This window comes from Macaca nemestrina, chromosome 6, assembly GCF_043159975.1.
Source record: "Macaca nemestrina isolate mMacNem1 chromosome 6, mMacNem.hap1, whole genome shotgun sequence".
NCBI classification, from domain to species: Eukaryota; Metazoa; Chordata; class Mammalia; order Primates; family Cercopithecidae; genus Macaca; species Macaca nemestrina.
The window spans coordinates 149,323,268-149,346,598 of record NC_092130.1 but is presented as its reverse complement, the minus strand read 5'-3'; the positions used below and the strand labels follow the sequence as shown (position 1 = coordinate 149,346,598).

The 23,331-nt window shown below is 40.9% G+C and overlaps 1 protein-coding gene across 6 annotated transcripts in view; it reads right to left on the bottom strand.

Annotated features, from left to right (window-relative positions):
- The window catches only part of LOC105473010 (drosha ribonuclease III), a 137,914-nt gene extending 114,677 nt beyond the window's left edge, over nt 1–23,237 (bottom strand). For 2 of the 6 annotated variants that reach the window (XM_011726567.2, XM_011726569.2), the window contains exons 1-8: nt 23,087–23,237; nt 21,908–22,034; nt 20,185–20,250; nt 16,901–17,734; nt 11,975–12,067; nt 6,279–6,389; nt 5,813–6,044; nt 1,917–2,058 (exon numbers count right to left, since the gene is read on the bottom strand). In XM_011726567.2, coding sequence (XP_011724869.2) covers nt 1,917–2,058; nt 5,813–6,044; nt 6,279–6,389; nt 11,975–12,067; nt 16,901–17,734; nt 20,185–20,204 — 1,432 coding nt within the window. In that variant the 5' untranslated portion in view covers nt 20,205–20,250; nt 21,908–22,034; nt 23,087–23,237. Of the gene's footprint in view, nt 1–1,916; nt 2,059–5,812; nt 6,045–6,278; nt 6,390–11,974; nt 12,068–16,900; nt 17,735–20,184; nt 20,251–21,907; nt 22,126–23,086 lie in introns of all 6 variants that reach the window. The other 4 variants (XM_011726568.3, XM_011726571.3, XM_011726570.3 and 1 more) reach the window with 4 other exon arrangements.
- Nucleotides 23,238–23,331: the final 94 nt, after the last annotated feature.

Genomic DNA, 23,331 nt, shown 5'->3' with positions numbered 1-23,331 from the left:
TGAACCACCGCATCCGGCTGACAAACTGGTTTTTGTGGAGACTTCCAAATGACCTAAACCTCTAAAGGTAAGAAGAGTTCTTTATTCTTCTAGAAAATACTTAAGGGCCTACTCCACACCAAATACTCTACTAAGCAATACCGCAAAAAAAAAAAAAAAAAAAAATAGACAATGCTAAGTCACAATCTAGTTGGAGAAGCAAAGAAAATAAACATCTTTAGAGAAAAAGTAAGACTCAATGAGCAATGTCAGATAAAATGAAAAACCATAGTAGTAGTATGTAGTTTAACACTTGAGCTATGTATTGATCCACAAAAGGGCTGTTTCACTGGGATCCAGAAAGGCTGGTGATAATTTCAAAGAAGGAGCACATGTGACCCAAGCACTGCAACGGGATGGGAGAAGCATGATAAGGAGGAGAGAAGAAGAAAGGAATGAAGAGGGAGCACCATAGGCAAAAGCATGGAGCTAAGAATACAGTGGACTAGCTAGAGAGCGGGCCACACAGAAAAACACTGGAAGGTTAGGGCTGGGAGTGCTGAGAATGCCACAGTGAAGGCTGGGAATGTAAGACCAAAGACTTGACATTTTTTTCCCTCAATAACAGCAAGAGATGTTAGTCCTTAAAGTGACTGAATAAAAACAGACACAGACTTACGGTAACTGAAACAAGCCAGTCACAAAAAGACAAATATACATGATTCCACATATATGAGATACCTGAGAGTCAAATTCATAGAGAAAGAAAGCAGCATAGTAGTAATAAGGGAACAGGGAATTGGGGTCTGGGGAGTTATTCCTTAACAGGTACAGAGTTTCAGTTTTATGAAAGGAAAATAGTTCTGGCAACTGGTTGCAAACAATGTCATGTTGAACCCTATTGAACTGTATGCTTAAAAATGGTTAAGATGGTAAATTTCATATTATGTGTATTTTACCACCATTTTTTTTTTAAAAAGACCTAGAAGTTAATCCTACATAGTGAGATTCCATCACTACAAAAAGAAAAATAATTAGTTTTTAAAATAAATTAATCCTATAAGAGATTAACGTAGTAGTAGCATAATAAAATCCAACATGGAGTTGTATTTACATGTACTGCATGAGATAGATGCTACTGTCATCCCTATTTTACAAATGGGAAAAATCTGAGATGGAGACGAACTTCTGGACCAAGGTCACATATCAAGTAGGTGGTAGAGCAGGGATTCAAACCCAGGCCATCCAGCTCCCGACTCAGGTGCCTTTGCCCAGTATGGATAACTGCCTCTCAGCATGTGGGATGTCATGGAGGTGGGCAGATGAGAGCCAGAGAGAACATGCAGGTAAATGCACACTGAATGTCTCATCTGTGCACGGCATTCTGTTAGGGTCTAAGGATACAAAGTGGTAAAAAGTAATTTCCATCCTCAAAGATCTCACCACCTACTTGGAACCTCAGAACATACAAATGAAAAAATAGACTACTTTATGAAAAAGCTATGCAAACTGTGTACACGAGTGGAGAGAAACCTTCAAACAGAGCTGGGCTATAGTCGTCGTTTCCCTCATCAAACCAGGCACACCTGGCAAAGGAGAGGGCCAAGGAAGGACGTCTGTCCTCATGAGAGGCAGGGGGCACAGGCTCCTTCTTTTGGAAAGATGCTGAACTCTTCTGACTGGACAATCTCCAAGGGGCACCCTTGTTGGCAAGCCTTGCAAATGAGATCACGGCTGTATTCTGCCAAATGTAACTAAGGAAAAATATGATCAAAAAGAAGGAAGTTCCACTTCTATGTATCTTAATGACTGTAATTAAGAAAAATAAAATGAAAAAGAAGAAATCTCAATGTGGGACTCTCAAGGGTATTTCCCCAAAATTCAGGAATGAAGCTATAACAGCAACGGTCTCAGACTAGTTAATGACTCTGACTCACCTAAATCTTCATCGAGCTTCGTCTTCGGAGGTTCCCACGGAGGCCGAGCAGCTTTGGCCTTTTCTTGCCTGCTCCCCAACTCCTCTTCAAATTTGTCATATAAGTCACGAAGCCTACTTGTTCCAACTACTGTAGAATCTCCCTTTTAAAAATAAAGGATCACTATTAGGAACTATATCAATAACAATCATATCAAAGATATGTAAGATCTCACAGGTAATCAAAGCATTTTTAACAGCAAGATGCTATTCTTCAACCCTCAATTTAACAAACATTTAAAAACAAAATGCTCAAGTACTGGCAATCATACTCTGAATCAAACACACACTTATCGCTGACACAGTCCTCAGGTAAATGTGCCTTGCCAACATTCAGAAACATTAGAGCAGGCCAGGTGTGGTTGCTCATGCCTGTAATCCTAGCACACTTTGAGAGGCGGAGGCAGGAGGATTGCTCGAGGAGAGGAATTCAAGACCAGCCTGAGCAACATAGCAAGACCCTAACTCTATGGAAAAGAAAAAAATTAGCCAGGTGGTATGTGCCTGTGCTACTTGGGAGGCTAAGGCAGGAGAACTGTTTGAGCCCAAGAGTTGGAGGAAGCAGTGAGCTATGACTGTGCCACTATACTCTAGCCTGGGTGACACAATGAGACCTCATCTCAAAAAAAAAAAAAAAGAAAAGAAACATTATAACAGTTCATCTACGCCCTCTTAACATGACATTTTTTTTAAAAATCATGACCTCAGAGAATCGTAACAACTGACACCTAATACCCTCCTAGGGAATGTACACTTCCTACTGAAAAATCACTGATAATCTGTCTTCTCCTATACTAATCCAACAAGGAACAAGGAATATCATATATATCCTCTTTGTCTCTCTCTCTCTCTCTCACACACACACACACTCATGCCTTAAACATGAGGATATAAACATGTACACATTCTCTTTCACACACACACACAAACACATAGAACAAACATGGGACTCTACGAAGCATTCCTAGAGGAAATTTTCCACTTTTCCTCACTCATTTTCCAGGCTGAAAATCATTTTACATGTCCACACTCTGACTTAGTAGCCTTAAAATGTAAAAACCAGACCTACCAAATGTAAAATTAAGGCAAATCATAAAATCTGGTACCCAGAAGAAGGGATAATTCAGGCCGCATCTCATTGTTGAGAGTGGCAATGCCGGTATAGCTTTGACATCCTCACCACCTTCTCTGCACCACAGACGACAAAACTCAAAGGCAAATGTCAGCCTTTTGAGTTTATCAGTCTTCCTCCTACACTGGAGTTTTAATATACTCGTATAAATATGTAATAAAAAAACAACCAGCTCTGCCTGTTTAAACTCCCTGAACTTCAGTGTCTTCATCTTTATTGTTTTAAGAATAATAACACCTATGGCAGCCATTCTTTCCTTCTTCCTAATAGAAGCAGTATTCTATCAGATTTGGGGCAGAGAACTCCTGATCTCTGGGAAGGTAGACTGAGCCACCCACCCCTCCCAAAGATGCCCATGTCCTAATCCCCAGAAATTAAATATATATGTTAACTTACATGGCAAAACGGACTTGCAGCTGGGTGGACCCAATCTTAGCACAGGAGCCCTTAAAAGCAGGGAACCTTTGCCAACAGGGGTCAGAGATGTAACAGAAAAAGAGGCAAGAGATATTTAAACCATGAGAAGGACTCAACCACCATTACTGGCTTTGAAGACAGAGGAAGGGATCCACAAGTCAAGGAATGCACATGGCCTGGAGGAACGAAGAAGTGCCCTGACCTTACAGCCAGCAAGGATACAAGGTCCTCTGTCCTCCAGACACAAGGAACTGAACTCTGCCAGCAACCTGAATGAGCAAGAAAACAGATTTTCTCCAGAGCCTCCATAAAGGAACACAGACCTGCTGACATCCTGATGGAGCCAGTGAGACCCAAGCTGGACTTCTGGCCTCCCGAGCTGTGAGAGGACAAATGTGTGTGGTTTCAAGCCATGCTGTTTGTGGAATTCTGTCATGGCAGTAAGGAAAAACAAATCCCTGGGGTAGGCATGTCACATGGCTCTGGTAAAGGGATGGAAGGGGAGTCAAGGGATGAAAGGAGAGCTTGGGCAAGACACTGGAAGAATGCTCACCCAACATGCCCTCTGCATCCTGCATGTGGGGACACAGGTGTATAAGGACCTGAGGCCTGCTGGTCTTGCATCATCCTGCAACTGTGGAAGATGCTCAGGAAGACAGCAGGGCCTGCCATCACTAAGCCACTCAGTGAACACCAGCCATGGCCTCCCTCCAGGTACCTTATCATGAGAAGAACAAATCCAGCTTGTTTAAGTCCCACTTAGTCAGGTGTTATTACTCCCAGCAGCATTTCTAACTGACAGAAAGACCCTCTTGCCAGGGGTATTTTCAGGGTTAACTAAGACAACATGAGAAGCATGGACTAACGTTCTGGCACCGTGAAAGCGCACAGTATGTGAGCTTTCCCTTCCCTGTACCACATCAACTATGACTTAAAAGCCTGCTCTAATTTATCAAATAAAATATCACACCACTATGAGAGACTTCTCAAATCCTTTGTTTCCAAAAACACAGAAATCTCAAGTTCCCCACAGATCGAGTCCAAACAGAAGCTATTTTCACAAAATTCCAAACAAAACCCTCTCTTATCTCTTACCTAATCCCATGCACTAAATCTAACATCTGCAACTTTTCATGCCCTAAATCTGTACATGAGTTCATTGATTAAATGAATGAGATGTCCACTCATTCATTTAATCAATGAACATTACTGCATGCTTACTCTGTGGCAAATATGCCTAACAGGATGGAGGCATAATGCCTAAGGGGAAGAGAGGAAGAGGGGAAGAGAGAGCAAAAAGGAGACAGGGACAGAAAATAAAATGGAGATGGAAGAAAGAAAAGAGAAGTGAGCATGTAGAGATAGTGGTGGAGTCTGCGATGGCAATGTACCACCACAGGCACCCCAGCCCTGGCAGCATATGCTCTAGGAGTCCTCCCTCCAGCCCATTAAGGGTGACAATGGCTCTCCCTTTCTGCAAAACTAGCTGATATGCATGGGCAACTTCATAGGGTTGGTGCTCTTTTGGTCAAGGATACACTTCGAAGAGACAAACTCAAATTCTTCCTTATTTCTCATTTTGGTGGAAAAAAACACATACATATACACATACACACCACAAACTGCATAAACTAGTTACACATGAAACCTTATGAAACCACCAGTATCAAGACTACCAGTATCATTAAAAATGTAGAATAGGCTGGGCACAGTGACTCACACCTGTAATCCCAGCACTTTGGGAGGCCAAGGCCAGAGGATTGCTTGAGCTCAGGAGTTCGAGACCAGAGTGGGCAACAGTATGACCTCATCTCTACTAAAAAATAAATAAATAAATAAATAAGCCAGTCACGGTGGCTCGTGTCCCAGTAGTTCCAGCTACTCAGAGGGCTGAAGTGGGAGAATCACTTGAGCCTGGAAGATCAAGGCTGCAGTGAACCACGATCGTGCCACTGCACTCCAGCCTGGATGGCAGAGCGAGACCGTCTCAAATAAAAAAAAATTCATTGTAAAAAGATACTTTAATTAACCTACTGCACTCTTGGCCTTTCGCTTTTTAAAACAGCTTTTGTCTGTAATAGTGATTCTCAACTGGGGGTGATCTTTCCCCCCAAGGGACATTTAGCAATATTTGAAGACAACTGGGGAGGGGTACTACTGGCATCTAATAGGCAGAGCCCAGAGATGCTGCTAAACATCCTGCAATACATAGGGCAGTCCCCACAATCAAGAATTATCCAGCCCCAAATGCCAATAGTGACAACACACAGAAACCCTGGTCTACAGCTTGTCTGCTACTTCGGACCTACCACCTGATCCATGGGGTCACTAGAGTAGTAGTTTTCTGAATGAGTGCATCGAATCCACACAGGCTTAAGAAGTTCTTCTTCCTCCTCCTCATTCTTGTCAGGTGTGGTCTCCTCAGGCTCTTTTTCCTTGATTGAGGTATAGTTCTTGTCTTTGCCAGAGCTCTGGTTGTCACTCCATCGGTCTTTTTCTTCCTCCCAACGAGCTCTCTTCTTCTCCCTACTTGGGGAGCGACTTCAAAAGAGGGCAAAGGAGATTAATTATTAAAAATACTCTGCCATTATAAAAACTATTCTATTTCACCTACTTGGTGCATTTTTCACCTAAAATACGAATACCATGCCAAATCACCATGTGTACTTTTGTTAAACCAGTGATTCCCAAATACCAGTCTGGTGGCATCAGAATCACCTGAAGTTTACTTGTTTAAAAATACAAATTCCCAGGCGCCACCCCAGATCTACTTACTGATTCACAATCTCCAGGGGTGGGGCCCAAGAATCTGTATTTTTAATAATCTCCCCAGGTAATTCTGGTGTGCATCCAGCAGGTTCAGGAACAACCGATAAACCGTAACTCCTAAAAGAAAAACATATTTGCGAAATGTTTGGAAATGTCCATGTATGGACAATTTCAGAAATGAGAATACCAGTTTTGAATCCTCCACATCTGTCTTTGCCAGGAAAAAAAGACTTTAAAATTTCACAAAACAGGGTCTCAATATGGCCATAAATTTAGCCTGAGGACTATAATTATAATCCAAGAATGAACCAGTTATGTCATCCCTAACTATGTCTCTGGAACCCCAGTGTTGGGCATTACTACTTGGCGAACCAACACTTTGCCTAATTTTGGTCCTCACAAATATTAATATTAACTCAGTCAATAAAGAAGGATGAAAAAACAACTCCATCTCCTTGACTTCCTGGGGCTTGAAATCTGCAAAGACCCATCCGATGGATGTACTTGGAGGGAAAAACCTATAGGATCAGCTGGGCATGGTGGCTCACGTCTGTAATCCCAGCACTTTGGAAGGCCGAGGCGGGAGGATCACTTAAGCCCAGGGGTTCCAGACCAGCCTGGGTAACATGTTGAAATTCTGTCTCTACAAGAAATACAAAAATTAGCCAGGCATGTTGGTGCACACCTGTAGTCCCAGCTACTCAGGAGGCTGAGGTGGGAGGATCACATGAGCCTGAAAGGCTGAGGCTGTAGTGAGATATGATCGTACCACGCACTCCAGCCTGGGCAACAGAGCAAAACCCTATCTCAAAACAACAATGATAACAACAAAACCTATAGGGTGGATTTTAATTTAAGCCCAAGAAATTTAGGTAGAACACAGAGACCTTGAGAATCCAGCTAAGTAGAAAAACTGCTTTGTAAGCCCAGCTGGTAGCCTTCACAGCTCCACTAATAAAGTTACTACTATCCATGAAAGTTTACATCCAGATCAAAGTAACAAGTATTCTCATTAACTCTACCACTAACTTGTAATTTTATAACAGGCAAAGTCTGTATGTATATATGTGTGTGTAGGTATGTATACTTGGAGAGGATTAGAAAGAGTATATATATTATTTATACAACTTCTAAACATTACAATATGCATCATTAGTTTTGTTACCAGAAAAATTACTGTCAATGTACATTCACTGTAGAAAAAAATAAAGCACAAACATAAACAAAAATAAAACAAAAACCACACATAACACCACTCAGAGGTAATCACTATATTTCACAAATGTTTTAATGTTATAGCCTGACCTTCTCATTCAGTAGTAAATCAGGAACAGCTATTTCAATAATTCTATATTTGGAGCATTTTTAATAGGTGTATTATTATTCTAAGTATATACCATAATTTAACAAATCTAATAATAGTCATTTAGGTTAACATTTACTTTTCTTTCACCATAAACGATGCTATCATGAACACATTTGTGTTCTTTGCACACTTGTCAGATTCTTTCCCAGATGTATACTTTTTAAGGCTTCTCTCTAGTTTGGTAGTACTCGTTTAGACTACCATCAAAACCACGTAAGAGTTCCCATTTCCACACATCCCGTCACCACGGTTATTTTTCATCTTTGCCATTCTGATGAAAAAGTATTTTCATATAATTTAATTTGAAATATTTTATCAATACTGAAATGAATACATTTCATGCTTACTTCTTTTGTGAACATTCTGGTCATAGGCTATGCAAATATTTTTAAAATTATGATTAGAGTCTTTCTTTGTTGAAACAGTTTTCATTAAGATATCTGTCCTCCCTCTGTCATATGCATTGTAACCGTTTCCAGTTTCTTGCTTTGAAATCTGTTTGTTTGTTTGTGGCTACATACAACTTTTATAAAGTTAAATCTAGAGATCTTTTTATGCTCCCTGCCTTAGTATGCTTGGAAGTCATTTCCTATCCCAAGGTTAAAAAAAGATTTTATATTTTCATCAGTTACTTTTAATACAATTTTTAAATTCTCTCTCTCCAAGGTGTAAGGCAGAAATCTAATCTCAATTTTTCCTCCAAATGGCTCACCAACTGCCAATTTCTCCTCTGATTTGAAAAAAAATATATTCTTTATCACATGTAACTTTATATATTATTTATTAGGTGTAATATATATTCTTGAATGTTGCTCTATAGTTGTTTCATTGATCTATGTAACCTGTATCAAACTTTTTTAATTATTATATATTTCCAGAACATTTAATACTTCCAGAGTAAGTATCCTTGCATTACTATTTATCTTCATTATCCTAACTTCTATCCCAAGGAAAAGTTAAAGAGTCATTATGAAGTTCTAAAGTCAGTACTCTGGGTCAGACATGGTGGCTCATGCCTGTAATCCCAGCACTTCGGGAGGCCGAGGTAGGAAGATCACTTGAGGCCAGTAGTTCAAGACCGACCTGGCCAACAAAGTGAGATCCCCATCTCTTTTTACATTTTTAAAACTACAAAAAAAAAACACAGTACTTTAACTGAAGTTACAATAAAATTATAGATTACAGTCATGTGTCACTTAACAACAGAGATACATTCTAAGAAATGAGTCCTTAGGTGATTTCATCACAGTTCAAACATCACAGTGTGCCTACACAAACTTAGATGGTATAGCCTACTACATGCCTAGGACAGGTGGTATAGCCTGTTGCTACTAGGCTACAAACCTGTACAGCATGTGACTGTACTGAATACTGCAGGCAATTATAATACAATGGTAAGTATTTGTGTACCCAGACACATTTGAACATAGAAAAGGTCCAGTAAAAAAATAAGGTATTATAATCTTTGGGACCAGTGTTGTACAGAGTCTGTCACTGACTGAAATGCCATGTGGTGCCTGATTATATTGTGAAGAAAACTGGTATTTTTACAACATGGTTATCCACTACAGGAACAGGACATACCTTCCTTTCACTACATCACCTTCTTTGTCATCAGCTACATTTTATTAGTTTTCTTCCCATTGGTCCTATGCATTATAAGATGCTTAATTAATTTATTAATAACTTTCCATAGTGAATTGTAAATTTAATTTTTCTTTGCATTACACTTTCTAACCAGGTAGTCCCTTTTATTAAAAAGGCTATTAAATACTGTCAGGTAATAATGGCAACTCTAGTGGCTCTTTTTTGTTTGTTTTGGTGCTTACTCTGAGGCTGGCACTCTGCTGAGCACTTTACTGACATTTCACATTTAATCCTGACAGCAACCCTAGGAGGCAGATATAAACACCCGCTACAAAGGAGGAAACAGCCTTGAAAATCAGTCACTTATCTAATATGATAAACCTAGGAAGTGGTAGTTAAATGCTAATATGGTTGATATAGACATTTCAGCATGTTCTGAAAAGAAATCCCACCAAATGTTTATTATTATTGCCAAGAAACACAGGCAAAAGACATCCTCACCCATCCTTTTAAGCAGGCGTTGTGAATGATGTAATGAATGGTCAGGGTCATCTGTTGTAAACATCAATTAATATTTCTTTTTAACACTTTGAGAAGGGCATTTCAACATAGAACAAAAGATATTTTTTAGGTAAGTGTCTCAGGCACTCCAAAATTCAAAATCCAAACTCCCAATGTTTCTTCTTGCCAATATGCTATAGGGCAAACTGGTAACTTTTCCCCTTCATAGTTTTCCATCTCTCATTTTTATTTTCTACTGCATTAGTCAGAACTCAGAATTCAAGTCTACCTTCTCTGTAAGCTACCAACCATTAGAGAAGAAACCATTAAACCGAGGCTATTTCCAGCACTTATACCTTAAAAATCATCCACCTCAAAAAGGTCCTCAATGATGTCCACTGACACAATACCCTCACTTTTCTCCTATCTCCTCTCCTTCTCCTCAGGCCCTCTTTTCATGCTTCCTAATTAATCCCATCTAATCCATGGCATTTCATCCTTCCTAATTAATCTCATCTAATCCACAGCAATATGTAAGTGTCCTATCAAACGCACTTACAGCACTTAACTTTCCTTTTCCTATTAAGTGGGGGCCTTTGTTAATGACTCTATCACCCACACCAGTACAATATCCGGGACACACAAACACACCATGTTTTTAATTAGCATGTTGATTGTATCATAAGGATATTCAGTAACAATTATAAGCAATGGGGTCACCTTGCCTTTTTTCAAATTTGTATGGGAAAGGCCTGCAGGTTTCAACAACACATTTGACTCTCTGGGGTGGTATCCATCAGGTTCATCATGAGCTAGCGTTCTTCATCATGTTAAAGACGTCTGCTAATATTTCTAGTTTACTAGTTTTTACGCACAAATGGATGTTGGTTTTACTTTAAATACCTAAAAGGCAAGTACTGAGATAACCCTACAGATCTTGACACAAAAAATACAGATTTTCTAATATTAACTTTTCTATCCATGCAGTCTTGGAATAAACTCTATCAGTTATCTTAACAAACTACTGAAAACATTTGCTAATATCCTAATTAGTGATTTTATATCCATATTTGTAAGAGAGATTGCTGTGTCATTTTTGTGCCATTTTTTTCCCTTGGTTAGGTCTCACCATCTAGTTTTTCCTGCTACCACAGAATGATCTGAGCTTTCCTTCCATCTTTTTTTAAGTGTTCAAGATCACTTTAAAACTTTTTTTAGAGGTGGTGCAAAGTAAGCTTTTTCCATTTTTTCCAGTTATTGACCTATTAAAGTTTTCTGCTTCTTACGTGAAATTATTTTTGTTTTCTTAGAAATCAACCCATCACATTCAAGTTAATTTTTATACTGTTTTAAATTTTTAAATTTCCTTTCATTCCTGTAATAATACACTTTCTCAAACCTAATATTATGTAGATTTTTCTTTTCTTGATTTCCCACTTTAAAAATTGTATTTGCATTTACTTACAATATAGTTATATCACTATAGTTCTGTTTTCATTTCATTAATTTATCTTTAAATACCTTTTTCTGCTTTTCTTAAGTTCCACCAATTTCTATAGCCAAGTGCTCTGATAATAATTACATATATAGTTACCACTTATTTGGCACTTACTTCAGGCCAGTTCTAAGTGTTTGACATGCATTATCTCAATGACCCCTTATCACTCAAGAAGGTACATATAATGGTCCTTATCTTACAAACAAAGAAACTGATAACTGTGCCCAGTAATAAAAGTTGGGAAAGCTAGTAACTGACCCCGAATCTGTCAGATTCTAGAGTGCTGTTGTTCATTACCATTATATTAATGTAAGACCAAAAATTTTACTTTGGGATATAGAATTGATTACACCCTTTAAGTTGTGGGTGACAGCAATCTCAATGTCATTTTCTAATGAAAATATGACTGCAGTTTTGCTCTTTTTTTCTGAAACATGTAAATTTAAGAGCATAATTATGAATTTCCAAGGTTTTCTAAAATTATTAATGTATAGTTTTATAGCACTGTGGTCAGAAAAAGTGGTCTGTATAATTTCTAATTTTTGGAAATTTATCAAGATTTTCCCTGGGCATAATCAATGCATCTTGAAAGTAAAGTTTTTTAAATTAAAGGCTGTTTAGCTTTTCACAGGTCACCTTGGACAGACTCTGAGGCCATTATGAAGACTTGGCTGCTGCTCTGTACAAGCACAAAATTTGAATTCAAGGAGATAATCCTACGACTTCTTTCAGTGTCAACTCCTTGCTTACCTTCCAGATCTCTTATACTCTTTTTTGTAGGACCTTTCCAGAGATGGTGATCTTCGGTTGTCTCGATGCCTGTGTCTCTCCCGTTCTCGCTCTCTTAAAGGAATTAATACACAGAGCTGTTTTCAACAGAAAGACTCAAAAACACCATCTCTTTTCACTGAATTCATCTTCTAGATAAATGGACCACATCTATGAATTTTTCAGGCACTATTCACTAGGGGACATTTTTATGCCTTCTTAATTTATTAGAGGATAAAGGAGCTTTTCACTTTACAGAAGTTAACTAACTTGGACAATTTTTGCAGTTTTCTTTAAAGAAAGCAGTCATACGTGATGCTATGCAATAATGGGACTCTTATCCTAATCTTCCCTTAAGACTTTGCAATCAGTCAATCCTTGGTTATTTAACCTAGAGGGAAAACTCTAAAGAACTCCACATCCTATTGATTTCTAGAAAATGCTCTATCTCACCCATCAAATAAATATAAATTATAAAGCTTTTATAGTGAAAATTAGGACAAGATTCTATAATGAAAGAGTTCTTAATGCTTATGGCCTATATGCTTGAGTTGTAGTTCCAGCTATCACTAACCTGCCATGAGGCCATGACTAAGTCACTTGAATGCTATTTTTCATCTGGAAAAAAACTAAATGGAGATTTTGGGCTTACTTAATGTAAAAAAAATAGATGAGGAATTTTTAAAACCTTCCAATGTAAAACTGGGGTTTAATAATATTAATAGCTTTTGAGCCTATTTAACAATGAGGATCTAGAAGAGAAATCTGAACTCCAGTGTGACTGAATCAGAACTACAAGTCTAAAGGAAGTAACCTTCCAATCTTAGAATAGGAAAAATAAAATGCTAGATTAACCTGAGTCCAGAAAGAAGACCATAAAAATGTTTGAACTCAAAAATATTCCCCAACCTATCGCCAAACAGAAATGTCGATACATTGAAAATAGAACTTACAAAACTGACAGAGATCAGTGAGTGCTTAAGTATTAAAATAGAAATTGTTTTCCACTTAAAGATTCCCCTGTTCTAAAGGAAGACTCCTTTGAATAATGTTTCTGATATATACACAATCCTCACATATACACCAGCTAACCCAAATAAAGCAGTCAGAGATTCGGATTCTACATTCTTCATCTCATACATTTCTAAAATCACAGTTTACATTTGGGCAGTAAATTTTAGTTATTGTATAGAAATTAGTGAACCACGCCACATGTCAAAGATATATGTAATTTGTAATGACATGGCTGTTGAAAAGAATAATTGCCTACATTTCTAAATAAAAATTCTAATTAGAGAATATTTCTAATTTTTGTTTTTTAACATATAGCCAATAGAATTTTGCATTTAAGAATAACACTTCTAATGATGATTAGTACCTCTGAGTGGGTAGGACCTGAAAAGACCAATTTGGATATAAATAACATTAGTAACACTATTAAGACAAATTCATTTAAAGCAAGGAAAGCTATGTTTGTGTTACTTTTCCCAAGATTCTTCCTTGTTTGCAAACATTAAGATATTCCTTAGGTACATTAGGCTAGTTCTCCAATAGCTACACATTTACCGTTCCAAGGACAGCGGTGAGAATTCCTGTGTGGTAGTGCTCCCCAGCTAGGTGAAGCCCAGGGCACACTTCCTTACCACTCTGCTCAACAGTGTACTTGGTGCACTACATTTGCCTGTAGCGATTTCTTTCCTTATCCCCTGGAGTAACTTTCATTTTTCATGACAACAAATATATATATCCACTTCTTCACAGAACTTTTCTAAACACAGTCCACCCTAAGACAATCTTGCAATTATTATTCAACCACATTTTGGAGGCAGAGAAAAATAGGGAAGACAGAATTTGTAAAAGGATAGATTCACTTACCCCAAGAAGCAGGGGAGGAGCAGCCAGAGAACAGACTATAGAATTTGCATAAACTTAACACAGTCCAAATTTATGAAGATTCCGTTTTCCCAATATACTTCTAGAAGTTATATTAGGACTTCATGTGCTCCATGTTTGTTTCACAAAAGCATGTCACGTAAGACAAATGACTGATATTCCACCTAATTAATATCCCAAAGGGAGCCAATTCTAATGTAGCTATGCCACTAGGCAGCTCCAAAACAAATGCCCCAAGCACATTATAAAACAACTCGAATATAAATAAAGACCATTTTAGAAAGATATAGATCCTCATAGTAAAGGAGTGTGGTTTAGAATAAATCAGGTTAGAAGTAATTCTTACGACACTTGATTTTACTGAGATCCTCAATTCACAGGACATTCGAGTTTCTTCAAACAAAAACATAACTCAAAGTTGAAGACTTGATGGAAAAATTTAGGATTTACAGCAGAGCCCTGACAACTCCTCTAATTACAGCATCTCAAAACGGAAGGGGAAATAAAACACTATCTAGAATGCTTGCTGCAAAATGTTTTCCCAGAAACGAAATTATTAACAATTACTTTGGAGTCTGAAGAGAACTATTTACAAACTATTTACCTATTACTCTTTCCAGTTTACGTTTGCACTACAAAACTATCATAAAAATGATAGTAACATTAACTATCACATGCCAGCCAGGAGTGGTGGCTCACGACTATAATCCCAGGACTTTAGGAGGCCAAGGCAGGCGGATCACTTGAGGTCAGATGAGACCAGCCTGACCAACATGGTGAAACCCCGCCTCTACTAAAAATACAAAAATTAGCCGGGCATGGTGGCAGTGCCTATAATCCCAGCTACTCGGGAGGCTGAGGCAGGAGAATCGCTTGAACCTGGGAGGCAGAGGTTGCAGTGAGCTGAGATCACGTCATCGCACTCCAGCCTGGGGGACAAGAGCAAGTCTTTGTCTCCAAAAAAAAAAAAAAACTATCACATGCCTATGACTCTGCCAACTCTGTGATGTATTCTGTACATCACAGAATATTGACCAGAAACAGTAGTTCATGCTGAAAAGATTTTTAAAGTCTACCAACTCTCACTCAGCTTTGGCCCACCAGAAATCAGTCATCCCTACAAGAAACACATTCCCTTCTACCTTCTACCAGGCCACCAGGGAGAGGCAACAAAGCATTTTCCTTCTGAACCTTCTAAGCACTAATCCCTCTCTTCAAGGCAGAGAATGACCACTATCATTTAATTGACTGGCAAAATGTTTAGTCAGAGCCAAATTGATAGAGCCATGAGAAAAGTGTGGAAACAGATGTGAATTGTTGCTCTTGTTTGGCAGAGCAACAAGAGCCAAGACCAGCTCTCTGCAAACCCATAGTGAAGTCACTTGGTCTGGGGAGCTCAAACACTTTCAGCACAAAAGTTCCACAAGACAATGAAGGTAAGTACACTACTGGGGAAAGAAAGAGAAGCACCATTATTAGCTTGACAATAGAAGACCTCAAATCTTCAACGTAAGAGTTCACCGAGGCATAAATAAACATTAGCACAATTGATATGTGTCTTTTATTTTTCCATATAAACCAATGGTTCTTACGCTTTTGGGGTAACAGACTCACACCCTCCTCTTTAAGAATCTGATGTAAGCTTCCTTATAGAAAAACACACACACACAAAAGTTGCATATAACTTCAGAGTATTTCTGTAAGCCCAGCTAGAATCCCAGTTTTAGAAATGCCTCCTTGAAACCTTATTTCTCTCATATTTATACATATCTGGCCTTTTGAAAAAAGAAATGTAATATAGAATGAAACAGTATTTTTTAACTACAACTTTCTTCAGTAAGAATCCATTTCAATGCAACAAAATCAGATTAAAAGCAATTTTGGGCCAGGTATGGTGGCTCACATCTATAATCCCAACACTTTAGGAGGCCGAGGTGAGTGGATCACTTGAGTTCAGGAGCTCAAGACCAGCCTGGCCAACATGGTAAAACCCTGTCTCTGCTAAAAATACAAAAATTAGGCCAGGCACGGTGGCTCACACCTGTAATCCCAGCACTTTGGGAGGCTGAGGGGGGCTGATCACCTGAGGTGAGGAGTTCGAGACCAGCCTGGCCAACATGGCAAAACCCCGTCTCTACTAAAAATACAAAAATTAGCTGGGCGTGGTGGTGCACACCTGTAATCCCAGCTACTCAGGAGGCTGAGGCAGGAGAATCACCTGAACCCAGAGGCAGAGGTTGCAGTGAGCGGAGATCGTGCCACTGCACTCTAGCCTAGGTGAGACTCCGTCTCAAAAAAAAAAAAAAATTAGCAGGGTGTGGTCGTGTGTACCTGTAATCCTATCTACCTGGGAGGCTGAGGTGACAGAATCGCTTGAACCAAGGAAACGGAGGTTGCAGTGAGCTGAGACTCGCCATTGCACTCCTGCCTGGACAACGTAGTGAGACTCCATCATAAAAAAAAGAAAGAAAAACACTAACTTTCATAATGTGTAAATAATTTTACTTCATTTTACAAAGAAACCAACCAAGAAGGCAACAATGTACAATAAATTTCCATTTATCCTAAATATCAGAAAGTCCTGCCTGTTAACTAATTTGATTCTTTATTAACATGCAAATCGCCAGTTCCAAAAACACTCAAATGCTATAACCTGACATGATGATCACACTGAACATAATTTAATCTATGCTAACACAGAAAATACAAGATCTTTCAACTCATGGGATCATCATTAAAATGCCAACTGTATTATGCAGAGTGAAAGTCTTATATTAACTGAAATGAATCTACACTGATATATTTGGAATGCTTTTTAAAAGCAATTTTTTCTGACATCAACTTATTTACTTGTCAGTTGTTTCTTCCTCTTGAAAACAGAGTCCAAAGTGTGCTTCCTTTCCTCATATAAATCAAAATGCACTACTGGACCCTTTTGGTTTGGTTGCCATAAATGGAGAATGACTGTGTCTGGGCCTCTGCAGTTCATTAAAGAACTACGCACAAGTGGTTTACCTGCTCCGCTCGTAGCTGCGGTGGCGAGATGGTGTTCTCCCTCGGTCATAATCAACTCTGTACCGGCTGTCTTGTCTTCTCCTGTCGGGACTGCGGCCTCGCTCCCGCCGATCCAGGGACCGATGCCTCTCACCTCGCCCATGACTGTGATCTCGGTGCCTGTGATCATCATAGTGTTTCAGCCTTTCTGGGGACCTTCTCTCACCAGGAGCCTTTGGGAGTGGGTATGGAGGGAGATGTCTGAAATGAGGACTACTGCTGTTATTAGCACTGGGCAAGAAAGAACTAGGGTTGTTCTGGAAACTATTAAAACTGGGAGGTGGGAAGTTGTGGTGAGAATAGCCCGGAGGGTACTGATAATTAACCTGCTGCGGCATTACTGGAGGGGGCGGGGGATGAGGCATGGAGGGAGGGGGCATCATGAAGGGGAAAGTGCCTTGTCCAGGAGGTGCCCCAGGGACTGGGGGGTTATTAGGACAAGGCATTGGTGGTGGCATGGGAGGAAAACAAGGAGGAACTGGGAAGGGATGCCTCATCTGGTGGTTGGGGAAAGGAGGCCTGATTGGGCAGGGGGGAAGAGGGCCTTGTGCTGATGGAGGCATGGGTGGGGGGAAGGGTACAAAGTCTGGTCGTGGAGGGAGAAAATTAGGGGCTGGAGAGTTTGAGAAAGTGGTGGAAGGGACACTTGGAGGTTCATATTGATATTGCACAGGAGGCTGCTGAGGGTGAAGCAGTCTTAGATTTTGGGGCCTAAAGGATGGTGCTGAGGGTCTGGTTCCATGTCCTCCTCGTCCTCGGGGACACCCTCGTCCCGGGTGGAATGACATTCTGTGACTTCATGGCATAAAAGAAAAAGTGAAAAGTTTTTTTTAAAAAATAATCCTCACTATGTAAACAGGGTTTCACAAATGCCTGACCATCTTGATGAGCAACTCAAAGACCCCCTAGTCAAGCCACTGGAATATACCACCCATTTAACACTGAGTTCCTGCTAATATCTGAAACCCTCATGCTCAATAAACTCCTCTTCCCCTTTCTTGGCCACACAGCCCACTGCCATGTTTAGTCCCTGGACCGACCATTCCTTAAAGCTGCTCCATTTCCAAAATGACGAATTCAATATCCCATTGTTCACCATTTGCTATTATGCCTTTGCTCAAGTTCCCCTCTGATCTTGACCTCACAAGAACAAGGGGGCTTGCCTCCCCAGACCCCGCTCCCACTTCCAAATGCATATTTGGGATTACCACCCTCCCTCTGCAATCCTCCACCTCTCCCTGCTACCAGACCCATTACATCAGCATTTGAAAGTGCTCGGGTCTATTCCAATATAAAGTACTTTCGTTGGCCTCCAGGTGTCCCTTGACTTTGCCCGTTCTTTGCCCTCCCCTTCACAGTCAAATGACCTGAAAAAGTTGCTACAGACTGAATGTTTGTGTCCACCCCAAAATTTAATGCTGATGAAACCCTAATGCTGATGTGATGCTATATGGAAGTGGCGACTCTGAGAGGTAATTATGATAGGATGAGTACCGTTACACAGAGAGGAAGAAAAACGAAGCCCCCGCCACCCACCCCTTGCCAGGTGAGACTACAACAAGAAGGCAGCTACCTACAAGGCAGGAGGAGGGCATGCATCAGAAACCTGGCTGTGCTGGTACCCTGATCTCAGACTGCCAGCCTCCAGAACTGTGAGAAATAAATGTTTACAGTTTAAGTTACCCAGTCTGTAACATTTAGTCATGGCAGCCCAAGCTAAGACAAAACTGTATATACTTCCAACTCACTCTAATCCAACTTCAGCTTCTACCAGCACTCCAGTAAGTGACATGATCAGTGTCCACCTTGTCTTGAAAACCAAAGGTCATTTTCAATTACCTTGCTTGATCTCTGTGCAGCAATCACCCCAGATACCTCCCTACTTGCCTCCCTAGCCCCCACCCCCAGGGATGCGTTTCTTGGCTTCCTGACATGACGCCTTCACTGTGGCCTTCCTACTCCTCAGGCTGTTCCTCCTGGCAGTCTCCCATACCAGCTTCTTCTCTGCTAGCGGGACTTTAACCGTCTGGTATTCCTCAGGGGTCTAGCCCAGGCACTCTGCTCACTCTCTCTTCCAAAGTGATGCTACCCACCTGCACTGCTTCAATTAACACCAATCTGTCAGTAACTCCCAAGTTACACCTTTAGCCCACAACTCCTGAGTTCCAGACCCACCCTGCCAATTGCCAACCCCATCTCTCTCCTTGAGTGTCTCACTGACTCTGCAAATTCAACATACCATATGCTAAAAGGAATTAATGACCTTCCCCTCCAAGACAAACATTTGCTCTTTTCCTAGTATTTCCTATCTCAATAAATGACACCATTAATGGTCCTAAGACATATACCAGGGAATCATCTGACTTGTCCTCCCTCACCCCCCATCCTTAGCTAAAAATTTATTTTAAAATTGCTACTTATACGGCAACTATCCCTTAATAAAAAAATAAAGAAAAAAATCCTATTGTTTCTGCTTCATAATTATTTCCTGAATTCAACTACTTCACACCATCACCTCTTGCATGGCTATTACAATAATATCCTTGCTGGCCTTTCTATAACCACTGTCACTGACCCCAGGGCTTCATTAGGTTCCTTGCTCTCACAATCCTCTGTGCTGCTTCTTGGCAGGTCCTACAATAATTACAATCCACCTACTAAGGACCTAATTCCACCTTCTTTTTTTTTTTTTTTTTTTTGAGATGGAGTCTTGCTCTGTGGCCCAGGCTAGAGTGCAGTGGCACGATCTCCGCTCATTGCAAGCTCCGCCCCCCAGGTTCATGCCATTCTCCTGCCTCAGCCTCCCAAGTAACTGGGACTACAGGCCCCCACCACGACTCCCGGCTAATTTTTTTGTATTTTTAGTAGAGACGGGATTTCACAGTGTTCGCCAGGATGGTCTCAATCTCCTAACCTCGCGATCCACCCACCTCGGCCTCCCAAAGTGCTGGGATTACAGGCGTGAGCCACCACGCCCGGCCCTAATTCCACCTTTAATGTCTGCCTGCACCTCGGAACTGCAAGCGCTATCAGGGTGGTGCTCTGGGATGTCTATTAACTGTTCTGGTCTGGCTTCCTAGCCCTGTGCATGGCCCTCTGTTGTATTGTGCCCACTGCTGAAAGAACGAGCACATCATCCCCTCTCCCCATGTATCTAAATCCTTTCCACCCTCCATAGCCCAGCACCAATGTTTGCTCCTCTCTCGGTTCTCCCAAACTACTGCCATTCCCATCACAGCACTCACCATGTGTTGCCCTGCATCATGACGTACCGCCTGGGTATGTCACATCTTCCACAGAGAATATAAGCTCTAAAAAACAGAAAGAATAAAACAGACATAAATATGTTTCCCAAACTTCCAATGCTACAAAATATTCCTGCAATTACCATAACACTGATTTTGCAGTTTCCAATACACTTAGCCTACTAACAAAATTCAAAGTATGTTGAACTGTATTAAAGTTTCCAGCTAAATTTTTAATGTCCTTAAATTTTAAAATGTCATTATTACCAGTTTTGCCAACTCAAAACTATCAGCAGCTAAAAAGACTTATATCATAGGCACAGATCATCTCTAATTTGTTAAAAGACTTGGGAAAAAAATCATTTCCCCTCTCCCCCTTCATACTCTCACTTCCTTCATGGTAAAAACATGTAGGCATAGGCCGGGCGCGGTGGCTCACGCCTGTAATCCCAGCACTTTGGGAGGCCAATCACAGGCGGATCACAAGGGTAGGAGATCAAGACCATCCTGGCTAACACGGTGAAACCCCGTCTCTACTAAAAATACAAAAAATTAGCCAAGCGTGGTGGTGGGCACCTGTAGTCCCAGCTACTCGGGAGGCTAAGGCAGGAGAATGGCAAGAACATGGGAGGCGGAGCTTCACACTCCAGCCTGGGTGACAGAGAGAGGCTCCGTCTAAAAAAAAAAAAAAAAATGTAGGCATAGACCAAACACAAAAATCACAGTGCGACCAGCATTCAAATTCAAACATAACCATAATCTTGTTAACACAACAGTTATGATTCTTGATTTTCATTCTCAGTTCCTCCCACAGAAAAACACTGTAAACATGAATGATTTTCCAAATACTTGAACTTCAGCAAAACATTAAAAAAAAACTCACATAAATATTGAGTACAAAAAGCTTTAACATAGAAACATTTTCCTAAAGTCTTTCTAACTAAAAGTCTCACCAATAGAACTTAACTATGTAGACTTTCAAATGGCCAATGAAAATAATTTCAGATTATCTTAGCAATCAGTGTGCTTAATAAATAATAGGCACCAAATAATATCTTTTTTTTTTTTTAGAGACAGAGTCTCACTCTGTCCCTAGGCTGGAGTGCAGTGGTGCAATCATAGCTCACTGCTGTCTCTTACTCCTGGGCTCAAGCAATCCTCCCATCTTAGCCTCCGAAACAGCTGGAACTACAGGCGTGAGTCACTGTGCCTGACTCCTGACTATTATTATCTAGTCCAGTACCCTCATGATAAACCTAGGGCCCAGACAGGTGCTCCTGAGGCTACTTACCGCCAACAGAATCAAGTTCAAAGTCTGTGCTTGGCATTTAAGGCCCTACAGACTCTGCACCCAGGCTTGTTCTCCAGTACCTTCCCCACAAAGACCCTACTACCCCATGTTTTCCCAACGGATTACCATTCGAGTACAAAGAACCAGTTAGTTCTTTGCTCCCGTTCTACTTCTAAAATTTCTCACCCTAGGCAGAGGTTGCAGTGAGTTCAGATCGCACCATTGCACTCTAGCCTGGGCAACAAGAGCGAAACTCCATCTCAAAAAAAAAAAAAAAAAAAAAAATCTCCCAACATATGAATCTGCCCAGTGATTTTTCTATCTATCTACCAATCTTAAATGCCACCTCCTCTATGAAGCCCTTCCTGATTCCCTGAGGTAATCCCATTCTGTCTAGACTTAGTCTATACTTAATTCTTCTACAGCACTTACCAGAGGCTGCCTCACATCACAGTGAAGTATGCACATGTCTAACTCCTCCACTAGATTATCAGCTCCTTGATGATATGGGTTGATTCACAGTCATTTCTGTATCCTTCACATCCCCAGGAAAAGGAACCTACACACAGTTGGTGGTCAATATATGTTTACTGTCTCACCAATAGTATATGTTTCCATGTTGCTACTGTACATTTCCCTTCCATGTATCTCTGCAACAGAAAGCAGACCTTTTCACTGATTCATGCAATATTTAATGAGCCATACATGGGAAGTACTATCCCTGGCCTTGTAGACTCAGAGATAAGTAAGACACACAGCCTGTAGGATTCAAGGAACTCAGAACCCACATACAAGTAAGTATTTTAAAAATACTTGCAAAATAATGCAATAAACACACAAAAAAGAGGTATGTTCAGGGCTTAAGGGAACACAAAGGTGTGTGCTGCACCCAGGGGTGGGAAAAGTCATTGTCATGAACACTCTTGCACAGTGTGAAACTGCCAGATCCTCATGGATGTTTCTGTAGTTAGAAAATCTAAAAATACTAATCATGAAATTGACCTATTGAAGGCATAGTCCGGCTATGTTGTGGATGCAGACTTTAATTCAAAAGTCAAGGAATTCACTGCAACTGGAAAAGTAACTCTTTTCTCCGTCTGTCTCTTCTCGGTTGCGGTTTGGAAGCAGAGACACTGAGGGAGCTGTCTTGAATAGTCAACACAGCCAGGAACGTCAGTGCATGTAAAAAGAATTGTAAAGTGTGACTACATTTTTACTGAGAACCCCCTCTTTCCCCAGGTGGATGTGCAGGGCAGTCACCTTCATCCTGATCCGTAACTGCATATTTACTGTTTGCATCTCCCGCCAGACGCTGCGCCCCACGAGGCAGGCGCTGAGCTCAGGATCTCGCTCCCCTCCGAGAGCCGGACGGCCCCAGGCCTGGACCATAGTGTGTGCTCCACAAATGAAGGAAAGGTCTCCTTTTTCACTTCCACCTACTTGCGGGATCCAGGCCTAGGGTCGCTGTTTTGCCCTTAGCTGCAGATCTGAAGTAGGGCTTCCCGACCCCAATTCCCGGACGCCTTTCACCCCAGCCCCGGAGACTCCAGCCCCGTTTAAATCCTGACACTCGGAAACTCTCTTCGAACACTTGCAAGGTCCCCTTTTTACCTATAAAAGGCTCTCGGGCCACGAGGTCGCCGTCAGAGAAAAGCCAGGCTACTACTCCAGGCACCAAGACAGTGGCGCCGCCCGCGCCTCCGGAACAGGAAACCGAGGGAATTAAAAAGCAAACCTGAGACAGCTGGGCCAAGGGAGGGAAAACGCTTCAGCCCACCACAGGGCCTTGTACGCGGTGATTGGAGCGTCAATGAAAGCGATGGACGTCTAGACCAATCGTCAGCAAAGGACCCTTT